This window comes from Herpailurus yagouaroundi, unplaced genomic scaffold, assembly GCF_014898765.1.
Source record: "Herpailurus yagouaroundi ecotype Mexico unplaced genomic scaffold, PumYag 67793, whole genome shotgun sequence".
In the NCBI taxonomy this organism is placed as follows: Eukaryota; Metazoa; Chordata; class Mammalia; order Carnivora; family Felidae; genus Herpailurus; species Herpailurus yagouaroundi.
Window position 1 is genome coordinate 779167 of NW_024420586.1, and position 22875 is coordinate 802041.

Here is a 22875-nt window from a genome sequence, read left to right on the forward strand (position 1 = left end):
CAGTCAACAGGGTTGAGACTAAGAGCTTTAAGCATCTATGAGAAATGCTTAGAACGTAAGAGACTTTGAGAACCATTATAATGCCTAGGGACGGCAAGGGAGGAGCCTACAAAACCAAGGTGCTTAGAGAGCAGGATCTGGATGCACTCAGCTTTATTTTAATAGTAGGTACATCATAAAATGCCCCCCGAAGAGAATAGGGGCAAAATGATCTGAAGAATCACCATAGACGTCCAAAAATTCCAAAATACAGATTTGCTGAAGATCTCTCTGGCTTGGGTAGTGCTTACTTTCTTTGTTCTATTTGATTAACTTATTCTAAATTGTAATGAAAGCAGACAAGTTTTCATACTCCTTACTCCAAGTATTTTCCTTGGGCACGTTCAGCTTTTTATGGATTCTTTAGGTGCTTTCTGTTATCACCACTTGTTGGCTGGGGTACTGGGAGGAAACCTGTCATTGCCCTCTTCGTTCTCATCTCTAAATACCTCTCTTCCTACCAACATGTTCACACTGCTGGGATACAAATAGCTCTGTGTGAAGAAATTGAATTGTTTTTTCTTTTCTCTTTCTTTTTCTTCCTTCCTTCCTTCCTTCCTTCCTTCCTTCCTTCCTTCCTTCCTTCCTTCCTCTCGCTCTCTCTCGCTCTCGCTCTAAGAGAAACCTCCCTTTTAGAAGATCTTGCTCTTCATGGAGAAAAGGCACACCTTTATACAAAGACTCTCAGCCTTCCATCATCTGCTTTAAAGATTCTTCTGCATTCTTGTCCATCATTTTATTCTTCTGTCACAATCCTGCCTCATGTTGAAGGTGAATCCTTCCATATATTCTCAGGATCCTGTCCCTCTTTGCCCTCTCAGGGATATTCATGTCTTTTTTCTCTCCTATATTTTCAACCTCTTCTTCACTGGATCGTTTTTGTCAGTACATATATTTTTAATTTTTAAAAAGACTTAATTGTTTTACAGCAGGTTTAGGATTACTGCAAAATTGAGAGGAAGATACAGACATTTCTCATATACCCTCCTGCCCCCCCCCCCACAGAATCTCCTCCATTATCAACACTCCTCCCCAGAATGGTACTTTTTTTTTTTTTTTAAAACCAACAGCAAACCTACATTGACATATCATATCACCTAAAGTCCATAGTTTACCTCAGGGTTCACTCTTGGTGTTACCCATTCTCTGGTTTTGAAAAAACTTTAATGACCTGTATCCATCATCATAATATCACGCAGAGTGTTTTCACTGCCTTAAAAATCCTCTGTACTCTCACTGTTTATTGCTCTCCCTACACCCCTGGCAACCACTGATCTTTTTTCTGTCTCCATAGTTTTGCCTTTTCCACAATGTAATATTGTTAGAAACAATACAGTATGTAGCCTTTTCAGATTGGCTTCATTCACATAGTAATATGTACTTAAGGCTCTTTCATGTCTTCTTATGGCTTGATAGCTCATTTCTTTTCATTGCTGAATAATATTCCATTGTCTGGATGGACCACAGTTTGTTTTTCCAGTCACCTACTGAAGCATATCTTGGTTGTGTCTCAGATTTGGAAATTATGAATAAAGTTAATAAAGTTTCCATAAACATCTTTGTGCAGGTTTTTTTGTTGGTATAAGTTCCTAACTTTTGGGTAAATACTAGAGATCATGGTTGTGGATCCTATGGTAAGAGTATGTTTAGTTTTGTAAGAATCTGTTTTCCATTTTTGGAATTTTCCAAAATGGCTCTACCATTTTGCATTCCCATCAGCAGTGAATGAGAGTTCCTGTTGCTCCACAGACTCACCAGCATTTAGTGGTGTTAGTGTTGTGGATTTTGGCTCTTCTAATAGGTAGGTAGTAGTATCTCACTGTTGTTTCAGTTTGCATTTTTCTGAGAACATATGACAGGAAGCATCTTTTCATATGCTTGTCAGGTATATCTCTTCCTTATTTATTTAAAAATTTTTAATGTTTATTTAATTTTTGTTTTAAGTCAGTTTTAGTTTTTATTATTTTTATCATTTATTTTTTAATTTATATCCAAGTTAATTAGCATATAGTGCAACAATGATTTCAGGAGTAGATTTCTTTTTTTTTTATATGAAATTTATTGTCAAATTAGTTTCTATACAACACCCAGTGCTCATCCCAAAAGATGCCCTCTTCAATGCCCATCACCTACCCTCCCCTCCCTCCCACCTCCCATCAACCCTCAGTTTGTTCTCAGTTTTTAAGAGTCTCTTATGCTTTGGCTCTCTCCCACTCTAACCTCTTTTTTTTCTTTTTTTTCCTTCCCCTCCCCCATGGGTTTCTGTTAAGTTTCTCAGGATCCACATAAGAGTGAAAACATATGGTATCTGTCTTTCTCTGTATGGCTTATTTCACTTAGCGTCACACTCTCCAGTTCCGTCCACGTTGCTACAAAGGGCCATATTTCATTCTTTCTCATTGCCCTGTAGTACTCCATTGTGTATATAAACCACAATTTCTTCATCCATTCATCAGTTGATGGACATTTAGGCTCTTTTTCCACAATTTGGCTATTGTTGAGAGTGCTGCTATAAACATTGGGGTACAAGTGCCCCTATGCATCAGTACTCCTGTATCCCTTGGGTAAATTCCTAGCAGTGCTACTGCTGGGTCATAGGGTAGGTCTATTTTTAATTTTCTGAGGAACCTCCACACTGTTTTCCAGAGTGGCTGCACCAGTTTGCATTCCCACAAACAGTGCAAGAGGGTTCCCATTTCTCCACATCCTCTCCAGCAACTAGAGTCTCCTGATTTGTTCATTTTGGCCACTCTGACTGGCGTGAGGTGATATCTGAGTGTGGTTTTGATTTGTATTTCCCTGATGAGGAGCGACGTTGAGCATCTTTTCATGTGCCTGTTGGCCATCTGGATGTCTTCTTTAGAGAAGTGTCTATTCATGTTTTCTGCCCATTTCTTCACTGGGTTATTTGTTTTTTGGGTGTGGAGTTTGGTGAGCTCTTCATAGATTTTGGATACTAGCCCTTTGTCTGACATGTCATTTGCAAATATCTTTTCCCATTCCGTAGGTTGCCTTTTAGTTTTGTTGATTGTTTCCTTTGCTGTGTAGAAGCTTTTTATCTTCATGAGGTCCCAGTAGTTCATTTTTGCTTTTAATTCCCTTGCCTACGGGGATGTGTCAAATAAGAAATTGCTGCGGCTGAGGTCAGAGAGGTCTTTTCCTGCTTTCTCCTCTAGGGTTTTGATGGTTTCCCGTCTCACATTCAAGTCCTTTATCCATTTTGAGTTAATTTTTGTGAATGGTGTAAGAAGGTGGTCTAGTTTCATTCTTCTGCATGTTGCTGTCCAGGTCTCCCAGCACCATTTGTTAAAGAGACTGTCTTTTTTCCATTGGATATTCTTTCCTGCTTTGTCAAAGATTAGTTGGCCATACGTTTGTGGGTCTAGTTCTGGGGTTTCTATTCTATTCCATTGGTCTATGTGTCTGTTTTTGTGCCAATACCATGCTGTCTTGATGATGACAGCTTTGTAGTAGAGGCTAAAGTCTGGGATCGTGATGCCTCCTGCTTTGGTCTTCTTCTTCAAAATTACTTTGGCTATTCGGGGCCTTTTGTGGTTCCATATGAATTTTAGGATTGTTTGTTCTAGCTTCGAGAAGAATGCTGGTGCAATTTTGATTGGGATTGCATTGAATGTGTAGATAGCTTTGGGTAGTATTGACATTTTAGCAATATTTATTCTTCCAACCCATGAGCACAGAATGTTTTTCCATTTCTTTATATCTTCTTCAATTACCTTCATAAGCTTTCTATTGTTTTCAGCATACAGATCTCTTACATCTTGGTTAGGTTTATTCCTAGGTATTTTATGCTTCTTGGTGCAATTGTGAATGGGATCCGTTTCTTTATTTGTCTTTCTGTTGCTTCATTATTAGTGTAAAGAATGCAACTGATTTCTGTACATTGATTTTGTATCTTGCAACTTTGCTGAATTCATGTATCAGTTCTAGCAGACTTTTGGTGGAGTCTCTCGGATTTTCCATGTATAATCTCATGTCATCTGCAACAAGTAAAAGCTTGACTTCATCATTGCCAATTTTGATTCCTTTGATTTCCTTTGGTTGTCCGATTGCTGATGCTAGCACTTCCAACACTATGTTAAACAACAGCGGTGAGAGTGGACATCCCTGTTGTGTTCCTGTTCTCGGGGGGAAAGCTCTCAGTTTTCCCCATTGAGGATGATGTTAGCTGTGGGCTTTTCATAAATGGCTTTTATTATAAGTATGTTCCTTCTACCCCGACTTTCTCGAGGGTTTTTATTAAGAAAGGATGCTGAATTTTGTCAAATTCTTTGTCTGCATCAATTGACAGGATCATATTGTTCTTATCTTTTCTTTAATTAATGTGATGTATCACATTGATTGATTTGTGCATGTTGAACCAGCCCTGCATCCCAGGAATGAATCCCACTTGATCATGGTGAATAATTCTTTTTATATGCTGTTGAATTCAATTTGCTAGTATCTTATTGAGAATTTTTGCATCCATATTCATCAGGGATATTGGCCTGTAGTTCTCTTTTTTTGCTCGGTCTCTGTCTGGTTTAGGAATCAAAGTAATACTGGCTTCATAGAATGAGTCTGGAAGTTTTCCTTCCCTTTCTATTTTTTGGAATAGCTTGAGAAGGATAGGTATTATCTCTGCTTTAAATGTCTGGTAGAATTCCCCAGGGAAGCCATCTGGTCCTGGACTCTTATTTGTTGGGAGATTTTTGATAACTGATTCAATTTCTTCGCTGGTTATGGGTCTGTTCAAGCTTTCTATTTCCTCCTGTTTGAATTTTGGAAGTGTGGGGGTGTTTAGGAATAATGCCCCTTACCCACTTAGCCCATCCCCCATCCCATAACCCTCTGTTTGTTCTCCAAATTTAAGTCTCTTATGTTTTGTCCCCTTCCCTGTTTTTATATTATTTTTTGCTTTCCTTCCCTTATGTTCATCTGTTTTGTATCTTAAAGTCCTCGTACAAGTGAAGTCCTATCATATTTGTCTTTCTCTGACCAATTTCACTTAGCATAATACCCTCTAGTTCCATCCACGTAGTTGCAAATGGCAAGATTTCATTCTTTTTGATTGCCGAGTAACACTCCATTGTATACATATACCACATCTTCTTAATCCATTCATCCATCGGTGGACATTTGGGCTCTTTCCATACTTTGGCTATTGTTGATAGTGCTGCTATGAACATTGGGATGCATGTGTTCCTTCAAAACATATACCTGTATCTATCGGATAAATACTTAATAGTGCAATTGTTGGGTGGTAGGGTAGTTCTATTTTGAATTTTTTGAGGAACCTCCACACTGTTTTCCAGAGTGGCTGCACCAGTGTGCATTGGCACCAACAATGCAAAAGAGATCCTCTTTCACTGCATCCTCACCAACATCTGTTGTTGCCTAAGTTGTTCATGTTGGCCTGTCTAACAGGTGTAAGGTGGTATTTCAGTGTGGTTTTGATTTGTATTTCCCTGATGGTGAGTGATGTTGTGCATTTTTTCATGTGTCAGTTGGCCATCTGGATGTCTCCTTTGGAGAAGTGTCTATTCATGACGTTTTCCCATTTCTTCACTGGATTATTTGTTTTTTTGGGTGTTGAGTTTGCTAAGTTCTTTATAGACTTTGGATACTAACCCTTTATTGATGTCATTTGCAAATATCTTCTCCCATTCTCTTGGTAGCCTTTTAGTTTTGCTGATTGTTTCCTTGGCTGTGCAGGAGCTTTTTATTGTTAAAAGGTCCCAATAGTTCATTTTTGCTTTGGTTTCCCTTGCCTCTGGAGATGTATTGAGTAAGAAATTGCTGTGGCCAAGATCACAGAGTTTTTTGCATGCTGTCTCCTTGAGGATTTTGATGGCTTCCTGTCTTACATTGAGGTCTTTCATCCATTTTGAGTTTATTTTGTGTATGCTGTAAGAAAGTGGTCCAGGTTCATTCTTCTGCATGTCGCTGTCCAGTTTTCCCAGCACCATTTGCTGAAGAGACTGCCTTTATTCCAATGGATGTTCTTTCCTGCTTTGTCAAAGATTAGTTGGCCATATGTGTGTGGGTCCATTTCTGGGTTCTCTATTCTGTTCCATTGATCTGAGTGTCTGTTTTTGTGCCAGTACCATCCTGTCTTGATGATTACAGCTTTGGAATACAGCTTGAAGTCCGGGATTGTGATGCCTCCTGCTTTGGTTTTCTTTTTAAGATTGCTTTGGCTATTTGGGTCTTCCTAAAACAATTTTAGGATTGTTTGTTCTAGCTCTGTGAAGAATGCTGGTGTTATTTTGATAGGGATTGCATTGAATATGTAGATTGCTTTGGGTAGTATCGACATTTTAACAATATTTGTTCTTCCTATCCAGGAGCATGGAATCTTTTTCCATTTTTTAGTGTGTGTTTTCTTCAGTTTCTTTCATAAGCTTTCTATAATTTTCAGTGTATAGATTTTTCACCTCTTTGGTTAAATTTATTCCTAGGTATTTTATGATTTTTGGTGCTACTTTAAGTGGAATCAATTCCTTGATTTCTCTCTGTTGCTTCATTGTTGGTGTATAGGAATGCAACTGATTTCTGTGCATTGATTTTATATCCTGCAACTTTGCTGAATTCATGGATCACTTCTAGCAGTTTTTTGGTGGAACCTTTTGCATTTTCCATATACAGTATCATGTCATCTGTGAAGAGTGAAAGTTTGACCTCCTCCTGGCCAATTTGGATGCCTTTTATTTCTTTTTGCTGTCTGATTGCTGAGGCTAAGACTTCCAATACCATGTTGAATAACAGTGGTGAGAGTGGACATACCTGTCTTGTTCCTGACATTGGGAGGAAAGCTCTTAGTTTTTCCCCCTTGAAGGTGGTATTAGCATTGGGTCTTTCATATATGGCTTTTATGATCTCGAGGTATTATCCTTCTATTCCTACTTTCTTGAGGGTTTTTATCAAGAAAGGATGTTTTATTTTGTCAAATGCTTTCTCTGCATCTATTGAGAGGATCATGTGGTTCTTGTCTTTTGTTTTATTGATATGATGAATCACATTGATTGTTTTGTGGATATTGAACCATCCCTGCATCCCAGGTGTAAATCCCACTTGGTCATGGTCAATAATTTTTTTAATGTATTGTTGGATCTGGTTGGCTAATATCTTGTTGAGGAGTTTTGCATCCATGTTCATCAGGATAATTGGTCTATAGTTTTCCTTTTTAGTGGGGTCTTTGTCTGGATTTAGAATCAAGGTAATGCTGGCTTCATAGAAAGAGTTTGAAAGTTTTCCTTCCTTTTCTAATTTTTGGAACAGCTTCAAGAGAATAGGTGTTAACTCTTCCTTAAATGTTTGGTAGAATTCCCCTGAAAGCCATCTGGCCCTGGACTCTTGTTTTTTGGCAGGTTTTTGATTACTAATTCGATTTCCTTACTGGTTATGGGTCTGTTCAAATTTTCTATTTCTTCCTGTGTCAGTTTTGGTAGGATATATGTTTCTAGGAATTTGTCCATTTCTTCCAGATTGCCCATTTTATTGGCATATAATTGCTCATAATATTCTCTTATTGTTTTTATTTATGCTGTGTTGGTTGTGATCTCTCCTATTTAATTCTTTTTTTTAACTTTTTTTAATGTTTGTTTATTTTAGAGAGAGAGAGAGTCAGAGTATGAGTGGCAGAGGGGCAGAGAGGGAGGGAGACATAGAATCTGAAGCAGGCTCCAGACTCAAAGGCATCAGCACATAGCCTGATGCAGGGCTCGAACTCACGAACAGTGAGATCATAACCTGAGCCAAAGTCGGGCACTCAACCGACTGAGCCACCCAGGCGCCCTTCTCCTCTTTCATTCTTGATTTTATTTATTTGGGTCATTTCCTTTTTCTTTTTGACAAAACTGGCTAGTGGTTTATCAATTTTGTTAACTCTTTCAGAGAACCAGCTTCTGGTTTCATTGATTTGTTCTACTGTTTTGTTTTGTTTTGTTTTGGTGTGGTTTTGATAGCATTGATTTCTGCTCTAATCTTTATTATTTCCTGTCTTCTGCTGGTTTTGGGTTTTAGTTGCTGTTCTTTTTCCAGCTCTTTAAGGTGTAAGGTTAGGTTGTGTATCTGAGACATTTCTTCCTTCTTTAGGAAGGCCTGGATTGCTATTTCCTTTCCTCTTATGACTGCCGTTGCTGCGTCCCAGAGGTTTTGGGCTGTGGTGTTACCATTTCCATTGGCTTCCATGTACTTTTTAATTTCCTCTTTAACTTCTTGTTAAGCCCATTCATTCTTTTTAGGATGTTCTTTAGTCTCCAAGTATTTGTCACCTTTCCAAATTTTTTCTTGTGGTTGATTTTAAGTTTCATAGCATTTGGTCTGAAAATATGCATGGTACGATCTTGATCTTTTTGTACTTGTTGAGGCTGATTTGTGTCCCAGTGTGTGATCTATTCTGGAGAATGTTCCATGTGTACTGGAGAAGAATGTATATTCCACTGCTTTAGGATGAAATATTCTGAATATATCTGTTGAGTCTATCCAGTCCATTGTGTCATTCAAAGCCCTTGTTTCCTTGTTGATTCTCTGTTTAGATGATCTGTCCGTTGTTGTAAGTGGGGTGTTGAAGTCCCCTCCTATTATGGCATTATTATCAATGAGTTTCTTTATGTTTGTGATTAATTGATTTGTATATTTGGGTGCATTTGGAACATAAATGTTTACAATTGTTAGGTCTTCTTGGTTGATAGACCCCTTAATTATGATATAATGCCCTTCTTCATCTCGTTACAGTCTTTATTTTAAAATCTAGATTGTCTGATATAAGTATGGCTTCTCTGGCTTTCTTTTGTTGACCATTAGAATGGCACATGGTTCTCCATCCCTTTACTTTCAATCTGAATGTGTCTTTAGGTCTAAAGTGGGTGTCTCGTAAACAGCATATAGATGGATCTTGTTTTCTTATCTATTCTGTTACCCTATGTCTTTTGATTGGAGCATTTAGTCCATTGACGTTTAGAGTGAGTACTGAAAGATAGGAATTTATTGCCATTATGTTGCTTGTAGAGTTGGAGTTTCTGGTGGTATTCCCTTGTCCTTTCTAGTCTTCATTGCTTTTGTTTTTTTGTTTTTTTGTTTTCTTCGTCCTTTATCATCTCAGAGATTCCCCCTTGAAATTTCTTGCAGGGCTGGTGTAGTAGTCACAAAGTCCTTTAATTTTTGTTTGGGAAACTTTAAATTTCTCCTTGTATTTTGAATGACAGCCTTGTTGGATAAAGACTTCTTGGCTGCATATTTTTCCAATTCAGTACATTGAATACATCCTGCCACTCCTTTCTGGCTTGCCAAGTTTCTGTGGATAGGTCTGCTGCAAACCTGATCTGTCTTTACTTGTTGGTTGAGGACTTTTTTTTCCCCATGCTGTTTTCACGATTCTTTCCTTGCCCGAGTATTTTGTGAATTTGACTATGATATATGCCTTGTTGATGGTCTATTTTTGTTGAATCTAATGGGAGTCCTCTGTGCTTCTTGCATTTTGATGTCTTTGTCTTTCTCCAGGTTAGGAAAGTTTTCCACTATGATTTGCTCACATAACCCTTCTACCCCTTTTTCTCTCTCTTCATCTTCTGGAACCCCTATGATTCTGATGTTGTTCCTTTTTAATGAGTCACTGATTTCTCTAATTCTTAAATCATGCTCTTTTGCCTTAGTCTCCCTGTTTTTTTTTTTTTTTTTGCTTCATTTTTTTCCATAAATTTGTCCCCAGTAGCACTCATTCTCTGCTCTGCCTCATCCGTCATTGCCACTTTGGCATACATTCGAGATTGCAGCTCAGTTATAGCATTTTTTATTTCATTCTCAGTAGCTTTAACTTCCTTTATCTCTATGGAAAGTGATTCTAGTCTATTTTCGACCCCATTAATGTTTATTTTTGAGGGAGGGACAGAGAGAAGGAGACACAGAATCCAAAACAGGCTCCAGGCCCTGCGCTGTCAGCACAGAGCCCGATGTGGGGCTTGAACTCATGAACCGGGAGATCATGACCTGAGCTGAAGTCCGGTGCCCAACTGACTGAGCCACCCAGGGAGCCCTATCTTCCTTTTTTAATGTTTAATTATTTTAAGAGCGGGGGGGAGAGAGAGAGTCAGAGAATGAGGGAAAGGGTAGAGGGAGAGAGAGAATCCCAAGCAGGATCCATGTTGTCAGGGTGGAGCCTGATGCAGGGCTTGATCCCATAAACCTGAGCCAAAATCAAGAGTTGGACACCCAACCGATGGAGCCACCCAGGTGTCATATGTGTATATCTTCTTTAGGGAGGTGTCTGTTAATGTCTTCATCTCATTTTAAAGTCAGTTTGGTTGTGTTCTTATTGTTGCATTTCCATTGACATTTAAACACAGTTAAATCTCTCACATGGTCAGCAACTGCAACAGAAGCAGTAGCAGTAGCAACAAACATATGCATACAACCCAAGCCCCAGACCTTCAGACTCCTCTCTTAACCCCACATCCACCTCTGCCTTATCTTTGCTTTCTGTCTGTCTCAGTGTAGAGGCCAAGGGCAGACTGCCCCAAGGTGGGTTACTTTGGTATGAAAATTATTTTGAGCTGAAGGCATTTGAGACCCTATAGGCTCCAGAGAAATTTTTGTCTCTCCCTTAACCACACAGAAGAATCTTAATTGGGAGTCTTTCCCGGAATAAGGGTTATTATCAGAGATAATTTTTATATGAATGACCCATGTATATTGTAGGGTAAACATCTAATTATCAAACCTCTGCTCTTATTGCCCATGAAGTGTATTTCTTTCCTTGGAAGTCCCGGACCCCTTCCCCTTTTCTCTTTAGTTCAGGATGACATGTATGTACCTCATCTTGCCTGTCTTTGGAATTTCCACATCTTTGGGGATTCCCTGTACATACACTATTAAATTTGATTTTCTCCTTTTAAGCTGTCTCATGTCAGTTTGATTCTTAGTCCAGCTAGAAGGACCCTTGAAGGGGTCAGGAATTCTTGCTCCCTGATAGTAGACAAACTCCTTGATTGAGTTGTTCAGACTTGCTGTCTCTACTTCCCATGCACCTTTTATCCTCCTGAAGTGTGGCTTTTGTCTCCAGCCCTCTTTCTTTTCCAGCATCCCCAGACTTATAAAATGGCAGCAACATTCACCTAGTTGCCCCTGCTTGAAGCCTGGGAAGTGATCTGACTCTGCCCCCTTGCTCACCTCCCCACATAAAGTTAATCACCCGGTTCCATTAATTTGGTCACTGAGTGTTTCTCAATTTACCCACTTGTCCCCACTCTGATCTCCCCCTCCTTAGTTAATTTGGGAAGATATTATTTCTTCTTTTATGTGAAGATGATGGGAAGGTTGATGTGCATTGTTATGTGATGGAGTCATAAAGACTTACGGGTGCTGGTGATTGCACAGGCGAAAAATCCAGTCGCTGGAGATTTACTTGTCATTTTAACATCCTCCTTGTGTGGACTTTCTGTTTAAAATAGTGACTTCTGCATCTCTCTGTTGGTTACTTCCCTGGCATTTTCCTCTCATTTATGACACCTCTGTTGCTCCTAGAAGTTCTGAGCTCACAGCTGTCATTTAGCTCTGTGGTTGCGTCTTGGCTCTGAACCTCCTTAGCTATAAGAGCTGGATCAGATCATGGACTCTCTTGACTCTTATTTTCTTTATCCATAAAATGAGTGGCTTCCCCTAGACCAGTGGGTCTCCATGCTGGCTGTAAATTACCATCATTTGGGGGGCTTTTGGAACTCTCAACCTAGGCTGCACACTGGAACAGTGACATTAGCATCCTGACTTCTCACCCTCAGGATTGTTTAAAGCTCCCCCCAGAGATCTCAATGTGTAGACAAGGTTGAGAACCATTGATTTTATGATTTTAAAGGGCCTCAGCTCTCCTGTTATTTCGTGTTTTTAGTCATGCCCCAATCCCAAGTTGAGATTTCCCTTAATGTTTTTACTAAGTTGGTAAGAAATAGCTGTGAAATTCCCCCCCACCCCCTTCCATCTGCTGTTTGTTCTTATTTACATACGATGGAACCCAGCCTACTGATTTACAGTTCTGGTTCCCTACAACTGTTATTGAACTGAAAACATAGCTGAAAACTTATTAAACAGAAAAAAATTATTTTGAGCTTTGTGCCAACAATTCATTATAGAACCAAGGAAACATCTAAACTTTCCTTCTAACATTAATGCTAAAAATGGATTTACAACCCCATAATCTCAAATAAAAATTTTAATTCTGGTGCCAAACCTAGTATTGATCCTTTCTTGAATATCCTATCAAGAAAATCAAAGCATCTCTGCAAGAGAATGGAATTTTGTGGGGTTTGTATCCATAAACAGGCAAGGCCTCCCCAGACCACTCTGTGCGGGCCTCTGAAGGCAAGTGTGAGAATTTTCCTTTCCCTAGTTCTCCCTGCTGACCCATGAACATAGGAAGAAAAGCCAGGTCAAACACACCATCAGTGTGGGTATGTGGTCCCACTGTTGAAACATTTTAGAATAGGTTTTTCAGAAGACTGCTTTTCTGTAGCAGCCCCTTTTAGACCTACCATTTTATATTTGAAATAACCTAAGACTTTTCTAAGCTGCACGGGAATAGAGAAGAGAGTAGGAGGATTATAGAGAACAGCCAAGCATTTGGTTTGACCACTGGCACTAAATTTGGGAAGAACTAGGGTCCTGACATAAGTCTGATTTATACTGGGGAAGTGTGCCTTGGGGTGCTGGCTCTTCATCCCCATTTCCCTGTTTACAGTATCTCTTTCAGCTGTTTGCTCACTTTTTTTCTGCAATACCCACCTGAAATATACAGTCCATGCCTTTGCTTGTCTTTCTCAAATCCTTATTAACTATTGAAATTAGTTGCCACCTTGATAAGGATAGCTTAATTTTAGGTATAGGGAGGTCAGTTATTAGTGACCTTTGGTGAATTCCTTTCCCCATATAATCATTTTACAACTGGATCATCAAATTGTCCTCTGCAAAGGAATGATTCTTTATCTTCTAGTTGGGGGGGAAAAAGACATTTTCCTGGAGAAAGAAATGTTGCCAGAATTTGGAGTCAAGCTGAAAGGAACCTCTTTACCAGCATGTTTGGCCCTGAATTATTTCTCATGGCTCAGAAAACCTTGTTTGGGGGCACCTAGGTGGCTCAGTTGGTTAAGCGTCCAACTTTGGCTTAGGTCATGATCTCACTGTTCAAGGGTTCCAGTCCCACGTCAGGCTGTGTGCTGACAGCTCAGAGCCTGAAGCCTGCTCTGGATTCTGTGTCTCCCTCTCTCTCTGCCCCTCCCCTGCTCATGTTCTGTCTCTCTCTCAAAAATGAATAAACATTAAAAGAAAACCTTGTTTGTAACTTCTTAGTTTTGACCTGTCTCTTTGGGTATTTCCTTATAGATGGAGGAATTGATTGAGGGTGTTCGCTGGGCCTTTATTGACATGCTGGAGAAAGAAAATGAGTGGATGGATGCAGGGACAAAAAGGAAAGCCAAAGAAAAGGTAAGGATTCTTTTGATAAAAAATTATGACTTTTGATTTAATGGATTTTTATGCTCAGTATTGTGTACTTGATTAAAAAAATTTTAATGTTCATTTATCTATTTTATTATTTTTATTTTTGCTTACACTGTAATTTTATTTTTCTAATTATTTTCTAAATATAATTTATTGTCAAATTGGCTAACATACAGTGTATACAATGTGCTCTTGGTTTTGGGGTAGATTCCCATGGTTCATCCCTTATATACAACACCCAATCTCATCCCAACAAGTGCCCTCCTCAGTGAAATATTCATTTATTTTTGAGAGAGAGAGAGAAAGTGGGTGCGAATGGGGGAAGGTTAGAAAGAGAGGGAGATAGAATCCGAAGCAGGGTCCAGGCTCTGAGCTGTCAGCATAGAACCCGATGGGAGGCTCGAACTCAAAGTACAGGATCATGACCTGGGCTGAACTTAGATGCTTATCTGACTGAGCCACCTAGGCACCTCTTCTGTACTTGATTTTTTATATTGACTGAGCTCTTGACTCTGAATGACCCCAGAGTTAGGTGTCTGTTTTGGGATGAATACATAGATTTCATCACTAGGGGGTAAGAGAAAATAAGATCTGCCTTTTTCTTTTCTCAAACTGCATTTCAAACACCTTGTAATGCAGCCTTGCCTTCTCTCTTAATTGCTATTTCTAAGAGCCACATGGCCTGCTGCCTAGCGAATTTTGCCACAAACCATCATTGGCTGTGGCAGAGTGCAGAGCAATGGGGAGCCATGGGGAGCAGCTGGCAGAAGAGCCCTCAAGGCACAAAGAAGAAAAACCCATACTGGCTGTGTGTCCTTCTGCTCTGTGCACAGTGTGTGCAAATGTCCTCTGGAAAATCTTTCCCTATAACCAAGCAGGTCTACTTCCTAACCCATCACTTTTCTCTGATGATCCAAATAGCATGCTTATAAACTGCAGACCGCTGGTAGAGCATTGTGTCGGAATACAAAAATGTTTAATAGGGGCGCCTGGGTGGCGCAGTCGGTTAGGCGTCCGACTTCAGCCAGGTCACGATCTCGCGGTCCGTGAGTTCAAGCCCCGTGTCAGGCTCTGGGCTGATGGCTCGGAGCCTGGAGCCTGTTTCCGATTCTGTGTCTCCCTCTCTCTCTGCCCCTCCCCCGTTCATGCTCTGTCTCTCTCTGTCCCAAAAATAAATAAAAAACGTTGAAAAAAAAATTAAAAAAATGTTTAATAGAAGTGGACATTCAGTGGGCCTTGTGCAACAAGAGAAAGGAATAAGTGAGAGATGTATTAGCAGCCATGCTGCTGAAAAAACAAATAATCGGATTCATCTTCAATTCTAGGTGTTGGGATGGAGCTGGCGCTCAGGTGGGTAGGGAATACTTGCTACATTCTTAATGGATGCTTCTCTGTGTCTGAGAGACTCCGAACTAGGAGCACTTCTTTTTTAGAGATGTATTTTGAAACTTTGCTAAGGACAGTAATCCCCTGGGATGCCTAAATGCTCTCTAGCTTTCTGGGCCCCTCCCCTGCAAGGTTTGATTTAGTGGATTGAGGGTGCAGTTTGAACATTTGTGATTTTAGCCAGTCTCCCTGGTGATTTTTAGTGCTAGGCAGGCCTGGGTAACATGGCTGAGAGACATTCTGAGTCATGTGAGAACAGATATTTTTGCCCTATGGTCACAAAACAGAGGGAGAAGATATGGCAGTGAAACTACTCCATATGATACTATAATGGTGGATACATGTTGTCATACATTTGTCCACACCCATAGGAAGGGCAACATGAGGAGTGAATCCTAACAGAGCCTATGGATTCTGGGTGGTAATGATGTATCAGTGCAGGTTCATTGATTGTAACAGAAGTCCCAGTCTTTTGGGGAATATTGTTAATGGGAGAGGCTATGCATGTGTCGGGGTTGGGTTTCTTGGGAAATCTCTGTGTTTTCTTTTCAGTTTTACTGTGAACCTAAGCCTGCTCTAAAAAAATAAAGCCTATTAAACAAACAAACAAACAAACCCAAAGAGGGTAGCGTTCATGGAATGCTTAGCCTTACTGAAATGAGAATGTGCAGAGGTTTAGCAAGGGTGTTTTCTAGAGGTTTACTACTCCTGAAATGGATAAACATTGCCATAGATATTTTTGTCAATAGACGTGAAAAGGCTGTTCAGTGTTTACAGTGAAGAAACAATTTGGGTGGCCGAGGGTGGCAGGTGTTGGAAGAAGACAAAGGTTAGGTTCGATTTTTTCCCTTTGAGAATCTGTCAAAGCTGTCTTAAGTCATGTAAGGCACAAGCTGATGAAGGCAGGAGCATGCGGGCTGTTGATGAGAAGTTTTCCAGATGGTAGATGAAACTTTTGGCACCAACATATTGTTGTTTTTTGAAGGCTTCATTTTCTGGGCTAGCTTGTGATATCTGGAACACAATTTGTCTTGCACTGGGCAGTTGAGAACTCAGAGCACTGGGGACTCTTGATCCTAGCCTGACCCCTCATGGACCCAGGGTCACCTGTATGGAGGGCAGGGTGGAGTTATGAGGGATGAGTGTGTGTTATGAATGGATAGATACCAGAGGAATGTTCTGGGGACCGCAGTGACTTCTTTGGGAAGTATGACTGGTTGCCTCAGGGGGAGATTTTCTGAGTTGCATAAAGCAGTAGGCACCTTATAGTTGGGTCTTCTAGGCAAATGGCCCATGGGTCCTTCTTGAAGGCACATTATTCTCAATTCTTCTAGTATTAGCATGTTCTTGTTTGCCCCTGAGTTGCTCTCCAGTCTTCTATTTTATTTCGATGAGAGCTGTCACTTTTTCTTCTAAAAGTACTCTTTGAACACTCTGCTTTCTTTGAGCTGAGTTCAACCTGCCAGGAACTCAACTAGTTCCTTGACAGGTAGAAATATCAAAGGGAATTTTCCTCCTGGATCTCACCAGGCTCCCTGAGTATGTCATTTCAAAGTTCAGGGATGTTCCTTTAATAAAAGGCAAGAAAGAGGGAATGTTTTCCAAGAATTTTCAGCAGTTCTCCAAAACATGTCAGGCCCTGGACCCCAGAAGAATGCAGATTTTCTTTTGCTAAATTAAATGAACATGCAGTTCTGGAAATGACCTCTGGGCGGAGCTCATAGACTCACAAAGACAACATTTTAGGAAGCTGAAGGCATTTATGCAGCTTTATGCTCTGGGGTTGTTTTTGAAAAATTATTTTTTTCCTTGCCCTTTTCCTCTGCTGTCCTCAATTTGATTGCCTTTTAATAGTCAACAAGAAAGGAGAGGTTCTGCCTACTAATTCCTTGAATCTTAGATGGAAATCTCTGAAGATTTTAGGGCTTTGTCTTTCTGATATTGAATAGCCTCTGCATTAAGACGGGATTCGCCTGCGTTCAAAGTGGAGGTGAATATTTCGCCTGCTCTTCCTGGTATGACTTGGCACTGTTCTTTGGGCATGTGTTGTATGCAGTATATCACCCAGGCGGAAGATTTCTCATCAATAATAGTGCCCACACTGGGCCAATGCTGAGTCACTTGGCAACCCATTGGGAAAGCTGGAAGAATGTTCTGATTTGCAAGTGGGAGAGGCTTTTCTTTCTCTCACCATGAAGCTCTGGACCGCAGCAAATGGCAGCACCTCCTATATTGGGTGTTGACCTAAGCATTCCCTAGTACCTGGCCTCCTGAATGGGGAGGGCCTAGATACCTGCAGTGGGTTGAGGCCTAACACCTTGAGTTGTGTGGAATTGACTCTGGTTTCCAAATGGAAGTGTGGGGATGTGACTTTGTCGTGTTCTTCACTAGGGGTGATCACTGTAAAAGATAAACAAGGGTGCTTCTGCCCCTGTGAAAGGTAAATTTGTTATCTCAGTCTCCCTGCCTTTCCCTTCTCATCTCTTAAGGGGTCATGAGTGGTTTAGTGTTGTGAAACTGACAATGTAGGTTTCAACTGGAAATTTAACATCATGAAATAAGCACCAATTTTCCTTCAGGATTCTGTTTCCTGCAAGCATATGCTTTAACTGTAAACTAGCAGCAAAGGACAGGAAGCCTGTTATTTTTTTGGTTATCATAGATGTGGAATGAGTGTAAGTAAGGTGATAAAAATTATGTTGGGGGAGTGTCTTCTGGAAGATTTGCCTTTTCAGAACAGAGTATGAAGGTCTCAAGGTCACTACATAGCGATTCTGAGGCCTGGCAGGAAGGGATGCAGCACTGCCTTTGGCTGCCCTAGTGGCAGGAGCAGGGCTTCTGCTGGCAAGGTCTGTGTCAGATCAGGAGGAGCAGCTTCCTCACTTCAGCTGGTCCCCACCTAGTTTGAATTCTGTATCCAAAGGCTGGATCCTTTCTGAGATACTTGTTTGTGCTCTTTGCTCCTGGGACCTGTGTTTGTCTGGCCACCCATCAAGAAAAAGACCTAGATGGAACTCCTAGGAAGGCAGTCTCCTTAGGATGCTGTGAGTGGCCTTAACCTTGGCCATAGTAGGTGCAGAGGGTTCCTGGAAGTGTACTACATGGCCCCATTGCCACAGGCATGTGACTCCCAGGCACAGGCTTTGAGCAAGTAAGAATTTTCCTACAGAGGGCCAAGCAAAAGTGTATCTCACCTCTTTGGCTTTGTCTCTGTTGGGGAGGAAAAATGGTCTTTCCTTCTACCCTTCTAACTACTTGACTGGGCCCCCTGTAACAAAGGATAGATTAACAAAAGACAATCAAACTGAAGTTTATTAACATGTGTATCTCATACATACCTTAGAGAAACTCAGAATAATGAATAACTCATAGAGGTGGTTTAGAGCCCTGGCTTACATAGGTAGCATCTTTAACAAAGAACACTAAATTTGCAGAGAAATGAAAAAGGAAAGAGGTTTTAGACTTCCAAGGGCAGCAGATTGTGGGAAGGTAAATATATGGGAAACAAATGGTAGTTAGAGAATACAGGGTAGTTAGTGAAGTTTGTTGCCTGGATTACTCTGGTGTTATCTCCAGGCTGATAGTTGTCTTTGGTGATTCACCTTTGTCCTTCCTGGTAGAGAGGGGAGAGGTCATTAGAGATGCAAGTTCCTGGGTCACCTCACACCTGCTGAGCCCTGGGGTGGTGGTGGGAGGCCCAGTGCTGTGCCATTACCATTTCATTGCACATCTGTCTGACCTCCAGCTGCAGGCACCTGCACTTTCCCCAAGAACTTTCTCTTACTATTGGAACCTGCCGTGCCACTCATACAGAGAGGGTCCAGTGGTCTGGGGAAGGAGCACACCCAATGACTGATGGGAGTTGCTGTGTATGTGGTGCAGCCCGCTCCTCCCTCAAGTATGTGTTCAACATGGGCTTCCAGAGTTCCCCCAATGGGGTAAGCTCGGCTTGCTCACATGGGCAACTGGCTCAAGAACCTTTACTGACAGCCTGCCTTGCTCTGCTCACTTCCCCAGTCCCTTCCTGGTGTTTAATGTTTCCTTCACTTGCAAGATGAACTGCTTGTACTCCAGTCCTTGCCTCAGGGTCTGCTCTTGGGGGCCCCCAACTAGGGCGTAGCCCCTGGGGTATGTGCTCTTTCTGTCCTTCCTGAATGCACTTCACTGCATTTCCATGCGAGCAGCACTTCAGCAAATTCAATTCCACAGTTTCAGAACCCATGATGTGTCATGTGCTGGAGTAGTAGCTGCAGGTTCAAAGATGATTAGTGGTTTCCTTTACTTGGGGCTTTCACTCTTCTGGAAGAGGATAGCAGGAACATGGGTGCTGAGCAAATGGGAGAAATTTTAGTTAATGCAATGGAGAAACAAAGTGTTCCTGGCTATCACTGTAGGGGAGGAAGATTCTAAGGAGCCCAAACCCCCTGTGGGGGCCCTTTACTCAGGCACTGCCCTCTCTCTGTCTCCCTTCTCATCTCTGCCTGTGTCCTTGTAGCCTGTGGGTAAGGTCTCTGGTGGCTTTTCCTTGCAGGTCTCAACAGCTCTGCACACAGCTCACTTTCCCTTGGTACCTTCACTCTTGCTTCATTTCACATTTTCGTTTTAAATTGTTCCACGGAAAAGAAGATAGGGAAGTGCTTTTGTCAAACGGTCTCCTGACCTTCCCTGTTCCAAATTCAAGACTGTTTGCATGTGCTTGAGAATGTGCGGTTCTTGGCTCTACTCGACTGCTCCCCTGGGGACACACAGCATATAAACCTATTTCAGCATCCCTCCCCACTCCCTGTAGATCCCTGGCTCACATGTACTGCCATCTTGAGCTCGCTGGCTCTCTCTGACTCCATCTCTCTGCCTCCATGTTTCTCTGTCTCACATTGCACATGTTGGCCAAGGTAGTAGCTTTCATACTTGTATCCCTTCTCACTGGCCTCAACGGGAAGTACAGTATAGAGGTTAAGCCTCTAGACTGTGGAGAAAGACTGCCTAGGCTCTCAGCCAGTGTCTGCCCCTTATTAGCTGTATGGCCCTTTGGAAGTTACTTACCCTCTCTGACCCTCAGGTTTTACATCTCTAAAATGGGGAGATTAGTATCAACCTCAGAGATTTGTTTATGACATGCTCATGTACTTAAAGTACTTAGAAGGGGGCCTGGAGCCTGAGAAAGTCTCTCCACCTGCATTCAGCTGTTTCTTCTAAGCTGCTGTCCTGTGGGAGAGGAGAGGCTTTGGCTGCACTGGCTGGTGAGGAGAGAGCAGTGGGAAGTGAGGTTCCTTGTGTGTATCTGGGTCATTGTGCCTTCCTTTGTTAGGAAGGTCGGTGACAGAGGTCACAGTCTCTGAGGTACCTCTCCTACCTTACGTGTCCTGATGCACCACGTCAGAGCACTGCCCTTCTCCTTACCGCACCCCCCGCAGGGCAAGTCATAGTGAACAGCCCCTGCTGAGAGGGTGATGGGGCAGTACATTGCTTTTCTTTGTGGGTTTCAGATTTTCTGTTTTCTTTTTCTTTGTTTAAAATTTTTTAAGTTTTTATTTATTTATTTTTGAGGGAGGGGCAGAGAGACAGAGGGACAGAGAGAGAATCACAAGCAGGCTCCATGTTGCCAGCACAGAGCCAGATGTGGGGCTCAGACTCACAAACCGTGAGAGCATGACCTGAGCAGAAACCAAGAGTTGGGACGCTTAACTGACTGAGCCACCCAGATGCCCCTCGGATTTTCTGGTTTTGAACAAATCCAGCATTAACTTTGTGATACGTATTATTATTATTATTACTATTATTATTATTACTACTACTACTATTATTTTATTTTTATTACATTTTATAATTTTAGTTCCCATATAGTTAACATGCAGTGTTATATTAGTTTCAGGTGTACAGTATCGTGTTTCAGCAATTCGGTGTGTTGCTCAGTGCCCATTAGGATAAGCGTACTCTGAATCCCCTTCACCTATTTCACCCATCTCCCCCCACCTCCCCTCTGGTAACCATTGGTTTATATACTTTAAACACAAGCAGATATTTGGTGTAAGTAGGAGTTGGATGCATATATTTATCAGAGGCATATACGTGATACCTTATTCATGTGAGCTTAATTGAGTTTTGGTGTTCTGGAACCTCATGGAGGCATTATTTTGGGTGATGCTGTAGGTGATTGGTTCTCGCACTTGAGGTGCATCAGCATCATCTGGAGGGTTTGTTAAAACACAGATTGTCAGGCCCCACTCCCAGAGCTTCTGAGTAGGAAGCTTTGAGTTGGGGCCCCAGGAATTTGCATTTCTGACAAGTGCTCAGTGATTCTGTTGTTCTTGGGTGATTGGTGATTATAGGTGAAAATTTCTTACACCAAGGCTGTGTTACTAGAACTAGTTAACATTTATTAAGTGGCTGTTTTCCCCCTTACAGGAATCCTTTCTCACGTTTCTCACAAGGGAAGGGAGTGCTCTCATGAGTATCAGAACCCAGCTAGGCTCTCTGCTGCACTGCTGTTATGTCTGCTGAAAAGCCCTTCTTGATCGAGATCCATACACTCCTTCTCTGTCACTTCTAACCTTAACTCCATGTCTGTCGCCAGGAAGTATGCAGAATAAGTCTTCCATGTAAAAGCCCTTCTAATATTCGAAGATGTTTAATGTGTTTCTTTTTCACATGAAATGTCTTTAGTATTCCTAATAAATTAACAAACATTATATGCCAGGCTGGAAGTTCTAAATGCTTTACAAATATTAACTACTCTAGTGCCATAATTCCTGTATGAGGCAGGTCAAATTTTCCTGTTTTCCACATGAGTAAGTTGAAGCGTGCAGGCTCCCCCAAGGCCGTACTGCCAGTAGGCAGAAGAGCTGGGCCTCCATCCTTGGCAGTCTGCTCTGGGCTTTTATCCACCATGCCAGTGGGTCTTCACGTGTGGTACTCAGACCAGCAGCATTGGCATCACCTAGAAAGGAGCTAGAAATGTAGATTTGTAGTCCTACTCCAGAGCTCAAGAATCCGAAACTCTGGGAGGGGACCCAGGAATCTGCATTTTAATAAGCCCTCCAGGTGATTCTGATGCAGTCAGTGTGGGAATCACTGCTCTGGGTTGTGGTTGTGATGCTTCAGCCTGCTGGCTGCTGTCCAGGTTTCAACATCTTTTCTTAAAGCTCCAGTTCAAAGCTCAACACAGTATTCTAGATATAGTCCAACTCACACAGCACATTGGGAATATTATTACTGCATTTGTTTTGCATACAAATTACATTAAAAAATCCAAAGTTTAGATTATGGCTTTCTTTTCCCCTCAGCCATATCACTGTTGGCTCATAACGAATTTACGGTCAGTTAATATCTAGGTCTTTTTTTTTTTTTAATCCCCCAGGAACTATTGTTAAGCCCTGTTGCTCCAGTCCTAAACTTGGCTTTTTTTTTTTTTAAGCCCCTCATCCCAGAACTGCACGTTTATTCTTATTTAAATCCATTTACCTTTGGTTCATGGCTCAGCTTTTAAAAATATATATATTTCTGGATCTTCTGTGTGTTTATTTTTGTTACAAAAAACTGTGCTCATTGAAGAAAATCTTGAAGTAAAGTATAAAAGTAGAAAGAAAAAATTGTTGCTAGTTCCATCATCCAGTCTTTATAAGAGAATTTTCACTATTACTGCATATTTTTTTTCCACTGGTTATACAGGAAATTACTTAAACAGTTCTCCCTAGTGGAGTACTTAGGTTGTGCTGTTAATGATATTATAATAAACAATTTTGTACATAAATAAAGCTTTCCCTGCATTCAGAACTAATTCCTTAGAATGGGATTCTAAAAAACTGTTAAAAATCTCGTCTGTAACTGAGTGTTTCAACTGCTGTCTCCACCTCTAAATCATTTGTAATCTGATAAATCTGCTGTTTTATTTGATTGGTTTTCTGGGCTATTAATGAGCATGCTTACAAAATGGAGCTGGAATTGGTCTATATACTTATCCTTTGG

At 41.2% G+C, this 22875-nt stretch overlaps 1 protein-coding gene across 2 annotated transcripts in view; it reads left to right on the top strand.

The window, feature by feature from the left end:
* PHEX (phosphate regulating endopeptidase X-linked) overlaps nt 1–22875 on the top strand; it is a 232304-nt gene that overhangs the window by 103387 nt on the left and 106042 nt on the right. For both annotated transcript variants that reach the window (XM_040468742.1, XM_040468743.1), the window contains one exon: nt 13408–13509. In XM_040468742.1, coding sequence (XP_040324676.1) covers nt 13408–13509 — 102 coding nt within the window. The remainder of the gene's footprint in view (nt 1–13407; nt 13510–22875) is intronic.